Here is a 23,215-nt window from a genome sequence, read left to right as displayed (position 1 = left end):
ATGCCATCTTAATTTATAACCCTATAGATAAGAATTCGGGATCCAAACCAGGGAGGTAAAGACATAACAGAGGAGATTATGTCTGGAGGTGGCAGCCGAAATCCTACTCCACCTATAGGGAGACCCACTTCCACACCCACTCCTCCTCAGGTAAGACAGAGCATGCCGTGGTGGGTGATGGTGTGTATCTGTCACTAACCTCTACTGAACTCTTTCTTCTGTAGCCACTTGACTGTACTTTTTTCCTTTCCATCAGTTGTCTCATAGCCTCGAATATCTAACTGATTTTTAAACAGACATGTTTATTTTTCTTTGTAAACTGTTATAACTTCCAAATTTCCATTGGTAACATTTCTTTGCATTGTCTTCACACTCAGAGCATAGCTGTGGCCCCTCTTCCTAATTATTGCCTGGCACCAAAAGGAGCTGCGTTCCCATGGAAACCTCATCGCTAAATGAGCATTTTATATTTTCAATATGGAGTCTTAGGAATTAAATGCTACACACTATGATAATACAAGCATTAAATTAGAGAATTTAAACTTCTTCACTGAACAGTTTTGTTTGAGATGATTGCCTGTGTTTTTTCAGAGCATATTTAAATGTCTTACAGGTATACCTCTTACTTTTAAGTCCTACATAAATGAGCTTGAGTGGAGGGTGTCTTCTTTAATTATTTACAAAGGTTTTTAGTAAGTTCTGTCAAACACTTGTTTGTTCCTGTTGCAGAATGTGGTTATCAGTGATCTTCTAAGAGCTCACTTTCCTGCTTTTAGACATCAAGGCATTCCAGGAGGAGCTGGGTTTAGTAGACTATAATAGAGAATGAATCCCCCCTCCCCCAAGTTTGACAGAATTTTGATTTCATCATTAGGTTATCTTAAACTAGCCTAAACCATTCCGAGGAGAAGAGTGATTTCAAATTTTCACAATATCTAAAGTGCGAATACTCAGCATGTAGAACAGACATAACCAACGTTCTTAAGGTCTGGGGATCTGCTTGCTTCTCCCTCTTGTGGTCAGGCTGAATGGTGAGGTACTCCTGAGAGCCCAGTTTACAAACAAGTGATGTGGATGATCAAATATAAGGCACTTCACAGTGACAAGATTTTAGTAGTACTGCATAGGTTAGAAAAAGTTCTTTAAAAATTGAGCCCAGAGCCCCTTGAAAATATGTGACTTTTGAATAAGCCTCAAATGTGAGAATTTGTGTAACATGTTTTACTTGGAAACGATGATACTGTCTGGCTGACTTTTATCTTCCATCATCTAGCAAAGTAAAATGAGTAACCACCTAGGAATTGTGATGATTGTTAATAGAACCTTTTACCATACTCTGTTATTTCCCCAGGGATATTCCAAATCTGGAGTGACTGAACAGAGCTTATACTCAGTCTTGTCCCTGGATATGAATGTGAAACAAGCAACATTTGCACATTTAAATTAATCTACTTTATGTGCTCTGTTAGGTAGGAGCATCCTATCGCAAAAATTTAGGATTAATTCATAGGGGCAATTCAATTTTGGTATGTATTTTCCAACTTTAATTAAAATATTGTTGTCAAACTATTTAGTTTAAATTCTCAACTAGAGCATGTATTTCTACATTTTAATTCCCTGTGAGGTTGGTTTGTTTTTCTTTAGTTTTATGGAGCTTGATCCTACCCTCTGCTGGTTATCTCTCTGTCCTTAGTCATGGGCATCCTTTTGCTCTTTATCATTCTCCAGGGATTCCAGGCCTGAATATAAATGTATGTGTTTGGATAATCATAAAGCCCACTGAATGTACACTTCTAGTTGGTAAAGATCATCAGTCAATTATTCTAATGTTGGTAGTTCTTTCTGAGGTGTAATATCATCATGAAGCATTACTTTATTTTTATTTATTTATTTATTTGAAGCATTACTTTATTAGTTTGCATTTAAATACACACTTACCAATCTGCTGCCTTTCCAAATGCATGAAACTCATGGAATGGGTAAAGAACCTGTTAAGAGACACATGCACTAGAAATGTCTCATTTTCCTCCTGAGAGCAGCAAGAGCAGAAGCGTGATGACGGCAGCTGACGCTCGCCTTCGTTTTTAGGGATTCACAGAGCAACACCCGGAGAGCGAGGGGGGCAACCCCAGTTACGGGGGGCAGCCACTAATGTCTCCTTGTTACCGCATGTAAGAATGCTGACCTACAGTTTCAGAAGAAGCCAGAAATCTCTGTAAATGATCTGCACGTTTTAAATGATAATCCAGTTCTACTAATAAGTAGCACTATGCCACTCAAATAAACCCTTTAGATTTTGCCTAAAACTGCTTGTTTGTGGCCATGGCCTAATTCTAAATAGATCCTGAATCACTTTCTAGTTAGTTAGATTGCAGATGAGACAGCCTGTTTCAGACTTTATGACTGAATAGCAAACACCATATTGCCTTACGGAGTACCTGCTTTGAGTCACAATTGCGTGTGTTGTGAATAGCAAAGCCCTTTTGCTGTGATTGAGGCCACCCCAGTCTCTTTAAGGTAAATAGAGGATACTGCTGATACTTGATCGATCCTCCTGTGAAGGATATACTGAGAAGCATTAAAGCACAAAGGTGACAAGTGGGTCATAGTTACAGCACAAACTCAAATGTGTTGGGTCAGAGAAATCCATTGATGCTGGTTGGTACAGGTGAAATAGCACAGGGCAGGGGCTTTGGGTTAGAATCAGATATACATGGTTTCAAGTCCTGGTTCCATAGCTTGATTTTGTAACTTTAGCCAAATTACTTAATCTTCTAAAACTTTAGCTCCACATTTTCAAAAATGAGGGAAATAAAGCCTCATAGAGTTATTATAAGTATTAAGTAAATACTTAAAATTGCTTAAGCTCGGAACATAATGAGCATTCAACAAATTTTATGTTACTTTTTTTAATTGAAGTATAACTGCTTTACAGAATTATGTTGGTTTCTGTCACACATCAGCGTGAGTCAGTGATGGGCATGCGCATGCCCCTCCCCTCTTGAATCTACCCCCCCCCCCAGGCTGTCACGGAGTCCCGGTTTGAGTTCCTGAGTCACACCGCTGATTCCCGCTGGCTTTCTCTTTCACGCGTGGTAGTGTATGTGTCCATGCTACGCTCTCCATTCACCCACCCTCTCCTGTGCCCCGTGTGTCCACAAGTCTGTTCTCTATGCCTGTGTTACTAGCATTGCAATCATTGTTATTTCAGGAGGCACAGAGGGTGACTGGAGGCTTCACAGCAGAAATGCCACTTGGTCTGAGTTCCCAGATTGGTATTCACAAAATGGAAAGAGAGAGAAGGGTATATTAGCAGAGTGGCTCTATATGCAAAAAGGCACATGATGATGGGAAATTGAGTGAAGGGAGACTATTATAATTTCTGATGATAAATTAGGAAGTCAATTGAACGAGAGGAAGTCAGTTAGAGTAATATTCAGCAACTGGTTACTAAGAAAGTAAGGATTATAAAAATGGTGACTGTATAAATTATCATCTAAATTTGGGCAGTTTTAGAAATGAATGGGGATGCTGTGAATCTTTTTGCTGGGACACCAGGCATAAACCAGTATGGTTCAAGTAAACACGTTGCATGGTTCCCCTGGGTGTTAGAAAGAGGGAAGAATCAGGGGTGATTCTTAAAGCTTAGATACTGGGATTTATAGTAAAATATAACATGGAATAGACATGGGTTTTGAAAATAGGGATAATGAGTTTGATTTTGGCAAGCTAGCAAGCTAAGAGGAGTTAATTGAGAGAAACTGTGTTGGAGGAGGAGAATGGAAAGGAGAAACAGGTTTTTGTTGCTTCTGGTTTTGTCCTGAAGAGTAGATTGAATTTAAATATTCCTGCTTCCCAAGTTTTGAAATGATCTGTGGAATAACTCCTTCAGATCTTATGTCTCACATGTATTAAAGGTGTGTACATGTTTGTATCCATGTGCCCATTCAGACGATCGTAGTGCACGGACAGAGGTGCCTAGATGGATGTCATAGAGTCATAGAGTACCTGATGCTGGTCTCCACTCTGCCATCAAGATTTATGACCTTGGGTCAGAATGTTAAGTCCTTTAACTGCCTATTTTTTCATCTGTAAAATGAGGGATTATACTAAGTAATCAGTCCTTCAGAGTCTCCCAGCTGTATCCTTTGCTGGTAGCAGTGAGGCACAAGGAACATTTTCATATTAAGAAATGTGCTACTTCCTGAAAGTTGCTTTGGACCCTGTAAAGTAGAAATAAATTCATAGTGTTGTACAGTCAGCCCTCCCTATCCACAGGCTCTTCACCTGTAGATTCAAATAACCAGGGATCAAAAATATTCAGAAAAAAGTTGCAGAATGTTCCAAAAAGCAGAAGGTGAAATTACCATGCACTGTCAAGTATTTAAGTAATATAGAGATGATTTAAAGTATTGCGTTGGCCAAGAAAATTTGTTTTGAATTTTTCCAGGCAGAAAAACCCAAACAAACTTTTTGGCCAACCCAGTATATGGGAGGTTAAATGCAAATACTACACGCTTTCATGTAAGGGACTTGAGCGTCTGAGGATTTTGTTATCCACAGGCTGTCCTAGAACCAGTCTCCCATGGATAGTGAATAGGCAAGGGATGAGTGAATAGGCAAGTGTTCCAGAATTGTCTCCTTTCAAAGGGGTGGTGGATTAAAATCACTTAAAATTTTAAAATGAACTGTATACTTTGTTTCCTCTCCCTACTCCCTTTTGTTCTTTTCTTTTTTTGTTGTTTTATTAATAAGCAGTACTCTTAAAATGAAGCACAGATATTACTTGGGGGAGAGGTCTGTGTCATAGAGTGTTGGGGTTGATGAAAGATTATTTATTGCTGGCACATATTAGCCTCTCCTGTCTTTTGGGAAAATTACCAAAGTCAGTAGGTTATTCAGTCTTTTGAAGAGATACCTGGAAGTCATCTGGCCATTTGTTAATAAGTTCATTTTTATAGTCTTAGCAATAACAGTTAACCAAAATTAGTTTCTAATGTTTAGATAATAACATTCATTTTGTAAGTACACTAAGTAGGTAAGTTCTTGCATAAAGAATTTGAAGATACCTATATAATGTCAACAAATCCACTCTTAATTTTTAAAATGTTGTTTTGTCATCTCAGATATGGTGTGGTATGGTACGGTACAGGTGCTCAGTTGTGTCTGACTCTTTGCAGCCCCTTTGGACTTGAGCCTGCCAAGCTCCTCTGTCCATAGGATTTTTCAGGCAAGAATACTGGAGTATGATGAGTACAGTATAAAGATCCTGATTATTGAATTAAACCACGTCATTCTTCATCTTTAATAATTTCTCATTAGTCACCTCCTTTGGCTTAAAAACAGTATTTTTCAGTTACATGGACAGTGTGTGCTCAGTTCTGCACTCATGTACGCCTCTTTGCAACCCCAGGGACTGTAGCTCACCAGGCTCCTCTGTCCATGAAATTCTCCAGACAAGAATACTATAGTGGGTTGCCATTTGCTTTCCAGGGAATCCTCCCAACTCAGGGATCAAACCCCAGCCTACTGCCTTGCAGGCAGATTCTTTATTATCTGAGCCACCAGTGAGGCCCAAATTTTATTTTACATGATTCTTTAGTTTTTCTTGAACTGTATTTCTTCATAGGGCTTCACCAAATTTTGTGAAAGCCTTTGTTATTAAGAGTGGTATGACTTTACACCAGATATACTAAATCTGAATCTTGGTTATAAAGAATATGTACCTTGAATTTCTACATGTGTAGGAAAATTCCTGTCCTTTGCCACTTATTACCAGACATTGAGCAGTTGCATTGCATCTCATAGTCATGCAGTAACTATGATGTTTAGTAGGGGATCACAAGAAGTATTATCAGAGATCTCAGAAAATGATCAAGTTTAATCTTTTGTCTACTACTAATAATGTATTTTCAAAATTACAGTGATTTTGTTTTGTATGTATACAAATTACAAATCTTCATTAGAAAGGAGTAGTAAAGGAAGACATTGTTACCATTAATTTTATTACCAAAGAGTTAACTGTTAACTTTTGGTTGAATATCCTTTCAGACATCTTTCAGAGTGAGTGTGTATGTGTGTGTATCTCTACCTACCTACGTATTGTTGAATATATTTGGGTTGATTCATGACTTTTTTTTTGGGCTGGTCAGATACTCGGCTTGTGGGATGTTAGTTACCTGACCAGGTATCAGACCCAAGCTCATGGCAGTGAAAGTGTTGCATCTTAAACACTGGCTGCCAGGGAAGTCCCTGTGATATTGTATAAGGACTGTGTTTTCAGCGATCATGCAGAATATTCTTGTTTGATTATAGGTATTATAATTCTTAATGGTACATGGTATTTCCTTGTTTGGATGTGCCTTAGTTTATTTAATTGGTGTGTATTCATATTCTTTCCTGTTTGTGACTAATAATAACTATGCTATGATGAACAACTTTACTTTGGGATTATTGCCTCCAGAAATGTTCCAGGTAATCTCCTAATAGCAATGTAAGAGAATATCCATTTCCTTACATTGTTGACTTACTGATAGATTTCAAAATAATACCTCATTTAATTTTTATTTATTGATTTGTGGAGTTAAGTTTTTTCGTGTTCATTGGTTATTTGTGTATGTATGAATTTTATGTTCATGTCTTTTGTACACATTTCTTTTGGAGTGATAATTTTTCTCTTATATATAAGCATTCTTTAAATGTTAAAGAAATCCCTTTGACATATGTAATTTTTTTCTAGTTTGATGATTGTGTTTTAATTTTAATGATGCCTTCTGTTACATAGAAGTTAGAAATCTTTTTCCTCTCTTTGTAAGTTTTTAATTTGTTTGTTAATTGGAGGAAAGTTGCTTTACACTGTTGTGTTGCTTTTTTCTGAACAACAGTGCGATTCAGCCGTAATCATAAATATATCTCCTCCCTCTTGAGCCTTCCTTCCCTCCCCCAGCTGTTCACAGGTTTCTGGTTTTTAATAAGTAGCTGATGATTTGAGGCTCAAACTTTGAAAGATTTTGCCACCAAAGATAATAAAACGAGCAGTATTTAAGTTTGGTTATTTTACCTTTATCTTTGATTGACGTGGAATTTATTTTGATGAATACAATGAGATTTTGGGCCTACTTTTTTCTTCTTCTCATTCTCCTTTTTTTAATCAAATAGTTCGTCTCTTTGTTTCATTATTTATTGAATAGTTCTTCACTGACTCTTTGTTTTTAGATGTTTTAATTATTTACTGAATTATCATATATTCCTGGGTCTCCTTTGGACCTTAATCTTCTCCTGGTCTGTTCTTGTTTTTTTTTTTTGGCTGTGACCTGCAACTTGCGGGATCATAGTTCCCCAACAAAGGATTGAACCTGCCCTGGGCATTGCTGGTGCTGCATCCTAACCGCTGGACTGCCAAAGAATTCCCTCCATTGGTCTGCTTTAACACAGTTACTATACTGTCTTACATACTGTAGCTTTAATTTATTTTACTATTTTACAGTGAATTTTATCAACATTATTCTTCATTTTTAAAGTTTTTGTTGTTCATTTAGCCCCCTTAACTCTCTTGTTAGGGCTTCCCATGTGGTGCTAATGGTAAAGAACCTGCCTGCCAATGCAGGAGACTTAAAAGATGCATGTTCGATCCCTAGGTCAGGAAGATCACCTGGCGGGGGGCAGAGGGGGGCATGGCAACCCACTGCAGTATTGCTGCCTGGAGAGTCCCATGAACAGAGGAGCCTGACGGGCCACAGTCTATAGGGTGGCGAAGAGTCGGACATGACTGAAGTGACTTAGCACGCACGCCCTCTTGTTAAGCCTGACAACTTTTACATTGAGGGTCTGAGTTTCCTTCAGCATTCCTGACACCTTTAAGGAAGCAGTTCTCTCTGTTGCAGATGTATATTGTTTTATCAGGTTAGTGTTTAAAAAAAGTTTTCATCAGTCTGAATGCTTTTAATCTGGACATACATTCTTCAGTTTGTTTCATAGTTCTGTTATTATTTTACACTCTTTTGAGTCACATATTTAGGTCACCTGTTTATTTACAAAAGCTTCCCTGGATTTTTGTGTGTAAATTATACCATGGTCTGTGCTAGTTGCTCAGACAGGAAGCCTAGAAGTCATCTTTCAGTTTTGGTTTCATAGTCCACAACCATTTTATCAGCAAGTACTGTGTGGCTAATTTTCACCATCTCCACTGCTACTGTTATTCTCTAAACCACTTCAGTCTCTATAAACAACAGTAACTTTTTTACTCATCTCGTTGCCTCATCTTGCCTGATTGTTTATTTTTTAATTGAGGTATAATTGGCATATCACATTACATTAGTTTTAGATGTACAGCATAATGATATTTGTATGTTTTGTAAAATGATCACAGTAAGTCTAGTTAACAACTGTCAACCACCATACCTAGTTAAAAGAACAGTTTTTTATCCATGAGACCTTTTAAGATCTACTCACTTTGCAACTTTCAAATATGTAATATGATATTATTACGTATAATTGCCATTGCTGTTTATTGCATTCCATGGATTATAAAATATAACGGGAAGTTTGTACCTTTTCCCAGCCTACCCCCCACCAATCTATTCTCTTTTTTGTTTACTTTTATTTTTTAATTTTGCGTTCAAGGTAGATCATACTGTGTGTTTTTCTCTGTCTTACTTATTTCACTTAGTATGGTCCATTCATGCTATTGCAAAGGGCAGATTTCTTTTTTTTATGGTTGAATGTTGTTCCTGTGTGTGTGTGTGTGTGTGTGTGTATAGGTTTTATTCTTTAATGTACTTCTCTTGAAAGAATCATAAGCTGTAGAAGCTAAGGATTTTTCTGTTTTATCCCCTGTAGGTTCTCAATGTTTTGTATGTGATAGATGCCAGGGGAAAAACCAAACAACATGTTGAGTTCCCACATGCACATACACACAGCTTTCTAAGAGTGAATTCTTAGAAAGAGAATTCATTCTCTCTCACTTAGAAAAGAAGCATGTTTTGGTCCTTTTTCCTGGTGCCATTAATTTTTTTCCATTCTAATCTTCATAATGTTTGTCGGTTATGGTCAGTACTTGTTTATCCCCAGGATTTGGATATGTCTGTGACTGGTTAATACCTTTTCTTTAGCTGTTCTAAAGAGAGAGTGTTAGTAGCTCAGTCTTGTCTGACTCTTTGCGACCCCATAGACCATAGCCCTCCAGGCTCCTCTGTTCATGGAATTCTCCAGGCAAGATTACTGGAATGGGTTGCCATTCCCTTCTCCAGGGGAATCTTCCCAACCCAGGGGTCAAACCTGGTCTCCCACATTGGAGGCAGATACTTTACCATCTGAGCCACCAGGGAAGCCTTTGTATATGTTTAACACATTAGGTATTTATTACAATGCTAACTTTAAAGTCATTGAATGGGACTTCGAAGAATCAGTTACACATAAATGATGAAATGTGAAGCATTTAAATAACCTCTTATGATAATAAATTAAATCAGCACCTTGGTTATATTTCTGTGACTACTTGCAGTCTCTTTCTCTCTGAGTTACAGTAGGAGTCAGCAGCCTTTCCTGCTAAGGGCCAGTTAGCACACACCTTTTGGTTTTGCAGCCAGCTGTCACTGTGCCATTGTAGCATGAAAGCAACTGCAGTGAATATGTAAATGATGGCTGTTCCAATGAAACTTTGTAAGTTTCCTGTAATTTTCATGTGTCATGAAATATTGTTCTTTTAAAATTTCCCTAACTGTTTAAAATATGAAAAGTTCTTATCTCATTAGAAATATGAAAATAGGCATGTGAACCCTGGGCCATAGCTGTTGGTCTCCTGTCTACAATTACTTCTGTACTTAAGCATCCTATCGTATACAAGTTTAAAATAGATAGTAAATAAAGGTGGCATCTTTTGTGGCAGAAACAATGTAGGTTATGTCAAGACAAAGGAATTTTATTTATTTTTTAAATTATCAAGTCTGATCTTAAAACTTTTATATAACTCTTAAAGGTTACTCTTCCATTTACCGTTATTATAACATCTTGGCTATTTTCCTGTGTTGTACAGCACAGCCTTGAGGCCCAGTAGTTTGTACCTCCCACTTCTCCACCCCCATATTGCCCTTCCCCCCCAACTGATAACCATTAGTTTGTTCTTTATATCTGTGAGTCTGCTGCTTTTTTTGTTATGTTCACTAGTTTGTTGTAGTTTTAGAGTGCACCAATAAGTGACATCAGACAGTGTTTGTCTTTTGGTATCTGACTTCTCTCCCTCCGCAGAAGGCCCTCCAAGTCCGCCCATGTTGCTGCAGACGGCAAAGCCTCCTCTCTTCTTGTGGCTCAGCAGTGTGCCATCGTGTGTGTCAGCCGCCTCTTTTCTAATTCACGTGTCTGTTGCTGGACACTTAGGTTGCTTCCATGTATTTGGCAATTATAAATAATGCTGCTGTAAACATCAGGGTACCATGTAGCTTCTCAAATTAATGTTTTGGGTTTTGTTTTTTTTTTTTTAACATATACCCACGAATGGAATTACTAGGTCTTATATTAGTTCTATTTTTAGTTTTTGAGAAACCACCATACTGTTTTCCACAAGAGCTGCACCAGTTTACATTCCCACTAACAGTGTATGTTCAGTTCAGTTCAGTCGCTCAGTCGTGTCTGACTCTGTGACCCCACGGACTGCAGCACGCCAGGCCTCCCTGTCCATCACCAACTCCTGGAGTTGACTCAGACTCATGTCCATTGAGTCGGTGATGCCATCTAACCATCTCATCCTCTGTCGTCCCCTTCTCCTCCTGCCTTCAGTCTCTCCCAGCATCAGGGTGTTTTCTAATGAGTCAGCTCTTCGCATCAGGTGGTCAAAGTATTGGAGTTTCAGCTTCAGGATCAGTCCTTCCAGTGAACACCCAGGACTTATCTCCTTTAGGATGGACTGGTTGGATCTCCTTGCAGTCCAAGGGACTCTCAAGAGACTTCTCCCATACCACAGTTCAAAAGCATCAGTTCTTTGGCGCTCTTTATAGTCCAACTCTCACATCCATCCCTTTTCTTCATAGCCTTGCCAATATTTGTTATTTGTGTTCTTTTTGATTCAGTTCTTCTCCCTACTTTTTAAATTGGGTTGTTTGATTTTTTTTGTGGGTTTTTTTTTTTTTTTGATGTCGTGTTGTATGAGCTGTTCATATATGTTAGATATAGTTCTTTGCCTCCTCAGGTAGGCTTATTCGTAGATACTTTATTCTTTTTGATGCAGTGGTAAATAAGATTGTTTTCCTAATTCCTCCTTTTGATAGTTTGTTGTTAGTGTATAGAAATGCAGCATATTTCTGCATATTAATTTTGTATCCTACAGCTTTATCAAATTAATTTATGAACTCTTAATGATTTTCTTGTAGTGTCTTAGGATTTTCTATAATATCATGTCATCTGCAAACAGTGACAGTTTCACTTCTTCCTGTTCAATTTGGATTCCTTTTTAGTTTCTTTTCTGATTGCTGTGACTAGAACATCCGAAACTATGTTGATTAAAGTAGCAAGAGTGGGCATTCTTGTCTTGTTCCTGACCTTAGAAGAAATGTTTTCAGCTTTTCACCATTGAGTATGATGTCAGCTGTGGGTTTGTCATATATGACATTTATTATGGTGATGAAGGTATATTCCTTCTGTGTCCACTTCCTGCTTTCTGGAGAGTTTCTGTCATAAATGGATGTTGAATTTTATCAAAAGCTTTTCCTGCATCTTTTGACCTGATCATGTGGTTTTTATTCTTCAACTTGTTATCACACTGATTGATGAGTGGATATTGAAAAATCCTTTCCTTCTTGGAATAAATCCCACTTTATCATGGTGTATAATCTTTTTAATGTATTGTTAGATTCTGTTTGCCAGTATTTTGTTGGGGACTTTTACATCTGTTTTCATCAGTCATATTGGCTTGTAATTTTATTTTTTTATGATGTATGTCTGGTTTTGGTATCAGGCTGGTGCTGGCCTCCTAGAATGAACTTGGAAGTGTCTCTTCCTCTGCAGGGTTTTTTTTTTTTGCATTATTTTAGGAGGTTAGATGTTAACTATTCTCTAAATGTTTAATTTATCTCTGAAACCATCTGGTCCTGGACTTTTGTTTTGGGAGTTTTTAAATTACTGAAATCAGTTACAGTACTGGTAATTGGTTTGTCCATATTTTCTGTTTCTTCCTGGTTTAACCTTAGGAGATTGTACCTTTCTAAGTATTTTCCATTTCGTCTCAGTTGTCTATTTTATTGGTGTATAGTTGCTCATGGCTGTCCCTTATGATCTGTTATGTTTCCATGGTATCGGTTGTAACTTCTCGCTTTTCACTTGTTACTTTATTGATTTGAGCCTTTCTCTTTTTTCTTAGGGAGTCTGGCTATAGGTTTATCAATTTTGTTTATCTTTTCAATGAACCAGCTTTTAGTTACATTGATTTATTTTTGTTTTTTAGGCTCTATTTCATTTATTTCTGCTTTCATCTTTAGAGCTTCTTTTCATCTACTAATTTTAGGTTTTGTTTCTTCTTTCTTGAATTGCTTTAGGTAAGGTTAGTTTGTTTATTTGAGCTTTTTATTGCTTCCTGAGGTAAGCTTGTATCATTCTAAACTTTGCTCTTAGAACTGCTTTTGCTTCATTTCGAAGATTTTGGATCATTTTTTAATTTGTCCCTATTCTTCAATTTCTTCTTTGATTTCTTTGGTCATCCATTGCTTGTTTAGTAGCATATTTGTAATTCTCCATGTATTTGTTTTTTGCAGTCTTTTCCTTGTTAATTTCTAGTCTCATAGAATTGTGATTAGAAAATATGCTTGATATGACTTCAAGTTTCTTAAATTTATCAAGGCTTATTTTGTGATCTGTCATGGAATATGTTTCATGTGCTGTTGAAAAGAATATATATTCTGTTGCTGTCTCGTGGAGTGCTCTGTATATATCTATAAGTCCGTTTGGTCAAATCTTCCTTTGTATGATCTGTGTTTCCTTATTGATTGTGTATCTGGATGATGTGACAATTGATGTACGTGGGTGCCAGATTCCCCTAATCTTCTATGTACATTTATTTATTTGTTTGATTGGCTGTTTCAGGTCTTAGTTGTGGCATGAGGGATCTTCTAGTTGTGGCATGGGGGATCTTTAGCTGAAGCATGTGAACTCTTAGTTGCCCATGTGGGATCTCGACCAGGGATCAAACCCAGGCCCCCTGCATTGGGAGCATGGAGTTTTAGCTACTGAAATACCAGAAGAGTCCCTCAGTCCTCTACTATTATTGTGTTACTGTCAGTTTCCTTTTATTTCTGTTAATATTTGCTTTATATATTGAGATGTTCTTGTATGCATGTCTATTTAAATGTTCTGTCTTATTCTTGGATCAATCCCTTGATCATTATTTAGTGTCCTTTCTTTTTGTCTCATCTGACAATCTTTAAAGTCTATTTTGTCTGATGTAAGTATTGCTACTCTAGCCTTTTCTCTTTGTTTGGAATACTTTTTTCAGTTCTCTCACTTTCGGTCTGTATGTTTTTCTAAATCTGAAGTGTAGACAGCATATATGTAGGTCTAGTTTTTGTTTTGGCTGTGCCACATGGCATGTAGGATCCTAGTTCCACGACCAAGAATTGAACCCTGGCCCCCTGCCTTAGAAGCGTGCAGTCTTATCCACTGGACCACAAGGGAAGTCCCAGGTCTAGATTTTGTACTCATTCAGCAACTTTATACCTTTTGTTTGGAGCATTTAGTTTGGTTCCATTTAAGATAGTTGATGTGAATGTTCTTACTGCCATTTTGTTACTTGTTTTTTATTTGTTTTATAGAGGTTTTTTATTGCCTTGCTTCTTTTGTTCTCATCTATTATGATTTTTATGAGTATCTTTAGTGTTATGTTTGGATTCTTTTTCTTTTTTGTCTGTCTATTGTAGATTTTTGGTTTGTGTTTAGCAGTCTATATTAAACGTGATTGTAAGTTGCTTTCTTTTTTTTTTTTTCTTGCACTGTGTGGCATGGAGGATCGACATGTGCTATCTTAGCTCCCCAACCAGGAATTGAACCCATGCCTCATACAGATCCTAACCACTGGATCACCAGGGAAATCCCTCAAATGTATTTATAAAACTGTAAAATTTTTAGTCTTCTCCCCTCATGATGACTTTTTGATAATCATATTTTACATCAGTTTTATGTATCCTTTTGGCTTCCCTGGTAGCTCAGATGGAAAAGAATCCGCCTGTCAGTGTAGGAGACTCGGGTTCAGTCCCTGGAGAAGAACATGGCTGCCCACTCTGGTATTCTTCCCTGGAGGGTAACTGCCTTTTGTGGGCATAAATGATGGCTGCTTTTTTTTTCTTTTTTTTTTTTAATCTTTTAACCTCCTTACTAGCTTCTTTTGTAGATGATTTCCAACCTTTACTGTATGTTGCCTTTCAGTTCAGTTCAGTTGCTCAGTCATGTCTGACTCTGTGACATCATGGACTGCAGCACGCCAGGCCTCCCTGTCCATCACCAACTCCCGGAATTTACTCAAACTCATGTCCACTGAGTCAGTGATGCCATCTCATCCTCTGTTGTCCCCTTCTCCTCCCACCTTCAAGGGAGTTCTTGGCCCTCAAGTGGGAAGGGACGTGTCTTGAGGCATGTCTGGAGGTGACTGTGGGCTCAGGAAGTCTTTTGGCAATTTGTCTGTTTATGGGTGGGGTTCTCTTCCTGCCCAGTTGGTTGACCTGAGGCATCCCAGTACTGGTGCCTAAACCTGTTGTGTGGGATTAGGGTTAGATCTTGGAGCTAGCCAAGAGCAGTGTTCATGCAGTAGAGTGTCCCCAGTTATGGCTGCCACTGTTATTATCTGTCTTCAGGGTGAGCCAGTCACCAGCCTTCTCCCCTTCTCTCGCCACCCCTCCAGAAGACTGCCCAAGACCAGCAAGTAGGCCCAGGCTCCTGCCTTACTACTGCTTTTGACTTGAGTTCCAGTGCATATAAGATTTTGTGTACACCCTTTTAAGAGTGGTGGTTTCTATTGCCCCCAGTCATGTAGGGCTTCCAAAATTAAGCCAGAATGGCCTTCAAAGCTACATGCTCTGGAGTCTCATCTTCTTGGTGCGGGACCCCTGGCCTGGGGAGTCTCACTCGTACTCCTGTTGGAAATCCTCTGCAATATAATTACTCTCATTTGTGTGTTGCCCACCCAAGGGTATGGGATTTGGTTATATCATGAGTCTGCCCCTCCTACCCATCTTGTAGTTCCTTCTTTACATCTTTAATTGTAGATCTTTTCTGGTAGGCACCAGTCTTTTTCGTCGATGGTTTTCTTTCTAGACAGTTGAGATTTTGATGTGTTTGTAAGGGTAGGTAAGTTCACTCTTTTTTGCTCTACCATTTTATCTACTCTTAAGCAGTGAATTTTAAACTGTATAAAGAAGTATTGAAGACAGCCCCAGGTACTGTTACTTCTTTTACGTGTTGTACTCTATTTTTCTAAAAAAATGAACTCTTCCAATGGGCCCACATCTACCAATCTCCCTTCAGGCTAGTACTTCAAATTTAATGTATACATTTTAAATGAAATAGATTCTCAAGTAATCTTTATAAAGGGAATTCACTTTTTGAATACTATCAAGTATGTGTTATCTTGTCATACTTACTTTAAATAAGCTTCCTTAACAGTCTGTTTGAAAAATGAGATTTTTTTCTTCTTCTGCTGGAACTTTGATTTTAAAAAATTTAGTGTGGGGAGGGAATTTAGCAATGAAATAAATCATGAACTATTGCAGCAATGTGATGTTGCCAATAAACCCTAATCTTTTAACTCTGATCATCTATTATTGAGTTATTTTACATTTTGATAGCAATTGACCTTCCAGACTGATTTTTATAAATTTTCACTCCTGCCAATAGTGAAAGTGACTGAAATGCAGTGATTTTGAAATTCCTTAAACATAGTCTCAACAGAGTAGATCACATTACCTAAGAAGAGATGAAACTTGAGGTTAGCTAAAATTTTTGATTATTCTAAATTAAAATTCATCTGAAGCAAGATTAAAGCATTGATGTGTATTAGTGTGTTATTTTCTTGGTCCTGTCAGAGGCTTTAGAGAATGCTGAAGTTGGATGACACTGTAAGATCTTTATTCCTTTTCATTTTACAGCTGAGCATTACCTTTTTTTTTTTTTTTTTGGCTGCAGTGGGCAGCGGGTGAGATCTTAGTTCCTTGACCAGGAATCTAACCTGTGTCCCCTGCACTGGAAGCTTGAAGTTTTTACCACTGGACCCCCAGGGAAGTTCGTAGCTATGGAAACTGAGTACTTTCCTAGCATTCTGAGTTTATGTATTAGATACCTGGATTTAGAACTATGAGTTAACCAGCCAACTATGAGTCACTTGTTTTTTAGAAATCTTTATACATGAAATCTTCCTAGCGCTTTGTTGATGGAAAAATGTCTGTGCAGTTGTCTATTTAATATGGTTGAAGGTATTTTAATCTTAGATTAAAAAACTCTCTGATCTATATAGATTTATAGATACTTGTAGATATCATCAGTCTTTTACTGTCTTAAGAATCTCACCTTCACCATGTATGTCATTTATTCTGGTGACCTTCTTTCAGCAGATACCCCTTTTTCAATCAGTTATTCATTTCCCAGACTATTGAAATAGTTAATATTTTATTTCTTCCTGGTAAATGTGACACAGTATACAGATCTTTCTTTCCCGAGTTATATAGATGACTATTTAATAAATCTTAAATAACATAGACTCTTTCCTTTGTTCTAGAGCTGTTTTCAGCCATAGAATCCAACTGAGTTGCTACAGTTGTCCCTCGTTATCCACAGGGGATTGGTTCCAGAACCCGCACAGATAGGAAAATCTGCAAATGTTTAAGTCTATAAACGTCTAAAAAGTAGAACGAGCAGTGCAGTCCGCTCTGCGCGTCTGCGGGCGGGAGAGCGGCCGTTACCTTCTCTTACAGCTGCGACTCCTGCCTAACTTTAAAATCTTAATAATAAAAATTGTTTCCGACTGGAACTAAGAATTCAGAGTAGAATAATTATGATATTACTTCCATTTGTCAGTGATTCAAAGTTGAAAATAGAAACTCTCTTCATTTTTTACATATGGAAATATAATTTTAGTGGTCTTCATTTAGGAGAAATTGTGGAATGTGAGTACTTTCATGGTTTTTAATGAATAGGTGAAATAATACTATTTTCTATGTTTTTATCTGTTATTTTGTACATCATATATAGTCTTACATAAATTGCACATTGTACATCATGAAAAGCAGTTAAATGACATTATAAATAATAGATGTTTGAACTTTTATTTTATGTTCCTACTCTCTGTGAGACATACTAATTCAAAAATATTTTTCATAAACTCCCACTTTTAAGTGGCCCTATCTACCCCGAATTTTCCCCTACCCTCCAAAAAAATAAAAGATTGTGCAGGGAGCTCTGCTCTGATAGCTCTGGTAGAATTTGATGTAGACGATTATAGCTATGAAAAATTGACCTTAGATCTCTGAGGAGAGACACTGCTTTCTTGTGTGGCTGTTGTGTAACCCTCAAGTCCAGAACAAATACCTAACTGGAATGTGATGTAGATTGAATGTTCTTGTTCTTTCTTGTGTAATTCTTGTTCCCTCTAAGTTGGAAAATGGCTGCAGTGTTTTTCAACCTACTCTGCTAGGATTTTGATGGACATTTTTATTCCATATACTGGCTGAGTGCAAAGAAGAGTTTTCTCTTACCTCCGAAAAGCCAGCTATTTTACTCAGCTTTCTGCCTCTGAGAATATATCATCCTTGACCCAGAAAAGACATTTTAAGGTGAAAGTTCCTTTAAAGGCTTTCCAAGTTGAATTTCACCTCTGTGATTATATGGACAAATGATAAGAATCATCATTCTATATTGTTTTCTTGAATCAGTAGCTGATTTTAAAACCCATCATGTTTTGTTTGTCCTGGTTTTGACTGATGAACTATCAATACTTTGCTAGGTAATTTATAAATGAAGTTGGCCAAGTGCCATTGGTCTTGACTGAGAAGATGCTGAATTCCTTCTCAGATGTGACATCTGTCGTTAGGTTGAAAGTCTGTCCTTAGAGGGAACACTGGAGAATGCATTGTACTAATAATTGTTATGCAGTCTTCTCTTGCTATGGTTAATATTAATCATCTCTTTTCCCTCCCCTTTCTTGCTGCCTCTTTTCCTTTTCTTCCTTGTCTTCCCATATACTTTTTGAATTTATTAAACTGGCCTATATGTTTTTTCCTTTCTTTCCTTGTTTGTTTTTTGTTTTGGTTTTTTTAATTTTGTGACCTCCTGCCTTCCTTTGTCTTCCCCACTTGCTTGGGTTCCATGTTGCTAGTTTTTCTGTTCGCACGCTCATTATCACCCTTTTTTGTACTTCAAATCCCAGCAGCTGCCCGGCCAGGGCCCTGAGCACAGCCCTGCGGCCTGTGGGACTGTGGAGAGCGCTCGTCTTGCTGCCAGCGCCCCTGTCACTGCAGCGAGCGACCAGAAGCAAGGTTTGTGCACCAGTGTTCTCCTCCCTCTCACCTTTAGTCTCTTTTTCTAAAAAACGTAATCATGTTGCCTCACCATTTAAGTGTAAGAGTAAGACATGTGAGGATTATCTAGAATCCCCACTTTCATGACAGAGTTTTAAGATAGAAAATCAAAGTGTTCTACCTCTAAGAAAGTAAAGTAGAAATGGTACGATGAGTAAAAGTTTCTCCTACGTTTTGTTAATGCCTCACTGTCAAATGTATATTTATAGGTATAAGCTTAGCTGCCTTAAATGGTTTCTTTTGGAACAAGATTGGGGAAGATAAATCGATGTATATATTGCTTCATAAGAACAGCAGTTTCTGTTCGTAAGTTTAGCATGTTCATGTGTATCTTACTATTTTTAAAAACATAAAACGTTCCTTCTTACAAGCTTGGCTTCTGTAGCCTCAGTTGAAGGTAGTACTGAGTTCAGATCCTGACTGCATCTGGCAGTATTTGGTCTGAGTCATTATGATGAGTCATTATGCTGAATATCTTAATTTCTTCATTTACTAAATGGAATGAGGAATAGCTTCCTTATAGAGTTGTTATGGGGACATGCCAAGCATTGAAAAAACACTTAGTAAATTACAACCTAGTACATTTGCAAACTGTGGTATTGGAGAATACTCTCGAGAATCCCTTGGACTGCATGGAGATCAAACTAGTCAATTCTAAAGGAAATCAACCCTGAATATTCATTGGAGGGACTGATGCTGAAGCTAAAGCTCCAATACTTTGGCCACCTGATGTGAAGAGCTGACTCGTTGGAAAAGACCCTGATTCTGGGAAAGATTGAAGGCAGGAGGAGAAGGGAACAACAGAGGATGAGATGGTTGGATGACATCACTGACTCAGTGGACGAGTTTGAGCAAACTCTGGGAGATGCTGATGGACAGAGAAGCCTGTTGTGCTGCAGTCTATGGAGTCGCAGAGAGTCAGACATGACTGAGCGACGGAACAACAACATCACCATCGTTGTTATTATCCGGAACCACACGGAAGTCTCCCCTTGTAACCCTTGACATGAGGGACCAAACATGTGCTGAAAGAAGTACACATGTTACCTCTTGGATTAAAAGTAGGAAACTTGAAGGGAAATCTCATGCCAGAAAGTGGGATATCATAGCCTCTCCTTCTTTCCTGCCTAGTTGGATTTAGGTTGGCCTTTTAGCTGAAATTGGGAGAATTCATTAGGTACAGGAGGAAGCAGGTTACTTTGTTCATGCTTTTATAATGTTTCTGACTTTATTCTAAGAATGATTAAAATCATATGTGTTTTCTATTTTCTTGAACTATTTATTCTTCCAAACACCTTACTATTCTGTAGCTGATGTGTACTTTCTATACTTTCTAAAAATTATTCATTAAAAAGCATTGGGTTTGGCAAATAATGAAAACGGAGGTATTTAGTAGTATTGTTTTTTCACTGGACTGCAAGTTAATCACTCTCACAAACTTGTAGTCCATGGTTTTGATGTTATTTTACAGTATGCAAAAGTAGTATGGTATTCTTTCCCTTTAGTATTCAGTAACCTAGTATTCTTGAACAGAGACAAGTCCTAAATTTTGTTTTATGAAATAGTTGTAAATCACAACATAAGTAACATATCCTAAACCGGAATGCTTCTACAAGTTGCACTGTCAAATACTTCTTTCAGCAGTGTTCAGAGTTGGAGACTCATACATGTTTAAAGTTAAATTTTTTGGTATTAAAACCATTCACCTTGCAGGAGGGCAGTTTGTAAGTATTGTGGAAGGCTAGTTCCTATTGATCAAGCAGTCTTGAGTCAGCATTCAGATTACTTTCAGTCTGAGTTAAGAATTTTCAGGGTTCAAGATGTCATTTCTTTTATGTGGTCATAATCTTTTTTGCTAGTTATAACTATGCTAAACATACTTAAGAATTACCATGCAGAGAGGCCTTAAAATCCTTTCTTTATGCTGACTTTCTCTGTAGGTTGATCCTTGGTACAAAGAATTCATATTTTGATGGTGGTAGCTCTGACCTAAGATTTTTGGATTAGGAGATACCTGTGTATCTTGTCACATTTACGCATTGATTTACGGGAGGAGAAATGCAAAATTCTTTGTTTCCTCTCATTTTTTTTCTTTTATGCCTAGTGGAAATTTGAATAATAAAATCAACATTTCAAATTGATGTTTGATGTGGCTTTGGGAGAATTAAAAAATGTTTGACATTACCTTGATGAAAGAGTAACTTCCATTTTAAATATATTTCATAGGGCTTAATAGTAACTTTTGGGGACTACTGCTGTCTTCCTCTAGTACTAACTATTCTCCAGAAAACTCAGTAATACTGATTTTCTGTTTTTAATTCTGTCCATAACTTGTCAAAATATATAATAGTTTTCAGAATAGTTTTCTTTTTTAAACTAAATATATGTAATTCAAATAATATTAGAAAGAGTTCATCATTTTTCAGATAATTTTTTTTACAGTTAAAAGTTTTTTCAAGTTTCTTAACTGTAGATTCATTTTGGAATTAAAGTAGGATACAAAACTGCACTGTTTTCAAAAGTTGTTACATTATCCTCAGAAACAATAGATTGTGTATTCTACGTTCAGATTTGTTTTTCTCTCTTGATGGAAATATTACTGACTTTTTGTACTGGGATCCCATTTTATCCCCAAAGTCTCCCACTAGTTTGATTCACTTTAATACTTCTTTTTCCATAAACTTGCCTTCTCCCCTTCTGAATTGGAAGAATTTAGAATTTGAAATCATTTTCAGTTTCTTGCACTTTTAATTTTTAAAATCCTATCTGTAAATTAACATAATAGGTTTTATCCCACTGGTGATTATAAGACTTAAAGGACATTAAGTATATATGGTATTTTACCCGTTTCCTGGCTCTTATTAAGTGCTTAATAAATACTAGCTGCCTTAATGGTCTGGTTTTCTGTTTCTGATGTGAACAGCTGGACTAGTTACATGCAGACCAAGTTTTCAAATATGTCATTTCCCATTTGTTTTAGTACTTGATAAAAAAGACCGGGAAGATATCAACTTGATTTGTATCAATAGAAAGACTGTTGAATGAATTAAAATCGTGAGTCAGTGTTGATAGTGTAGAGACACAGCTTAAATGATTGAACAATGCTTGAAAAAGTGCATTCGGTCCAGTGTTTTGAATATGGTATGTATAATTAAATACAAATAAAAGTTACCTGTGCTTCAGTAATGTTTTAAAAGCACTTGACATAGAGTAGATATGCAATGAATGGTATTCTGTTGTAAATTCAACCAGTTGTTATACCAGTGTAGCTCAATAAGGGCGCTTTGGAAATTCAGGACCAGACTGTTCTCTGTCAAATGAGACTGTCCCTCAAATCCCAGAATACTTCGCATTCCTGGTCTCTCCCCCAGTAAGTAATAGTAACACTCTCGTGGAGCTCCTGACAGCCAAAGGGCGCCCGTTCAGGAGACTGGTTGCACCGCCCTGTGAGAAGGAAAGGGAGCAGTTTTTTCCTTTTTATAAATTTCACATTCATTATAGAAACTGTGGTTAAGCAGAAAGAAAAGTTGTCTATCTCATTATTCATAGACATTATCAATAATAACCTGTATGTAATTCTGGGCTTTCTCATATGGATATATGTTAGTATTATATTTTTTGCTGTTGTTTTCAGCAGTAGTTTATTCTCTACATGCAGTTTTGTGCCCTGTTTTTTAAAAAAGGTCTTTTATTATAAACACCTTTCTGTAGCATTACTCTTTTAAAAGCTTATTTTAAATGATTGCAATAATATGCCATTATATTCCCAAGCCATTATTTCTTTAACAAATCCCTTATTGATAGACATTTATTTTTCTATTTTTGCTATTATAAATATTATTGCTTTAGATACTCCACACCTCTGTCTTTGCTCACTCTTCAGTGGTTATTTTCTTAAAAAAATTCTTCAAGATGAAATTCCCACAGATTCCTAAAAATGGCCAAATAGTATAAACACTCTGAATACAGTGTATTAGATTTCAAACTATCATGGCTCTGCAAAGCATACTCTTAATAGTAAAAGTTCTTAGAGAAATAAAATTAGTGTTCTTTGTGATCTATTATTTCTTTCAGCTTTCTGTATTAAAACCTTAGAATTCATTAAAGTACTTAATTCAGAATAAGGAGCTCACAAAAATAATTTAAAAATTTTGTTTCTAGTTTTCTTTATTAATGTTAGATATTTCTTAAGAGTATATAGAAGTTTCACAAGTCTGCTTTTGTTTGATTTTTTTTTACTTTCATAAATTAATAATTGAATTGATATACTCTTTTGTTAATGTGAGATTTGCTATTTTCTAATGTTTCATTCATCTAGGTTTCATTCAGTGGTCATTAAGGGTGGTTAATATTCTGATGTGCTTTCAAAGTGGTATCTTATAATGTAGGTGACCCTTGTAAGCAGTTGTTCCAGTGAATTGGAAATTCATTTGGGATATTTTAATAAACACATATTACATGTAATAAATATAATAGGTGTATTTCTTTGAAATGTTTTTGTCTCTTGCCTGGGCAACTTAGTCTGAGGTATTTGGCTTTGAGAACCAACTGACCTTATTTCTCCATTATAGTAAATAGGCAGAGTTTTGGAAACACTGGACGCTAAGCCCATCAATTAAAGTGAATTTTAAAGCCAATAAAAGTAGTTGCAGTGAATGAATTAGCCTTTAACA

The 23,215-nt window shown here is 36.9% G+C and overlaps 1 protein-coding gene across 32 annotated transcripts in view; it reads left to right on the top strand.

Annotated features, from left to right (window-relative positions):
• EIF4G3 (eukaryotic translation initiation factor 4 gamma 3) overlaps positions 1–23,215 on the top strand; it is a 343,267-nt gene that overhangs the window by 205,804 nt on the left and 114,248 nt on the right. For 26 of the 32 annotated variants that reach the window (XM_043444851.1, XM_043444850.1, XM_043444849.1 and 23 more), the window contains 2 exons: positions 28–150; positions 18,392–18,500. In XM_043444851.1, the coding sequence (XP_043300786.1) occupies positions 28–150; positions 18,392–18,500 (232 nt within the window). The remainder of the gene's footprint in view (positions 1–27; positions 151–18,391; positions 18,501–23,215) is intronic. The other 6 variants (XM_043444852.1, XM_043444844.1, XM_043444848.1 and 3 more) reach the window with 1 other exon arrangement.

This window comes from Cervus canadensis, chromosome 24 (genome assembly GCF_019320065.1).
Source record: "Cervus canadensis isolate Bull #8, Minnesota chromosome 24, ASM1932006v1, whole genome shotgun sequence".
NCBI lineage: Eukaryota > Metazoa > Chordata > Mammalia > Artiodactyla > Cervidae > Cervus > Cervus canadensis.
The sequence above is the reverse complement of the archived record's forward strand: the minus strand, read 5'-3'. Positions and strand labels throughout refer to the sequence as shown.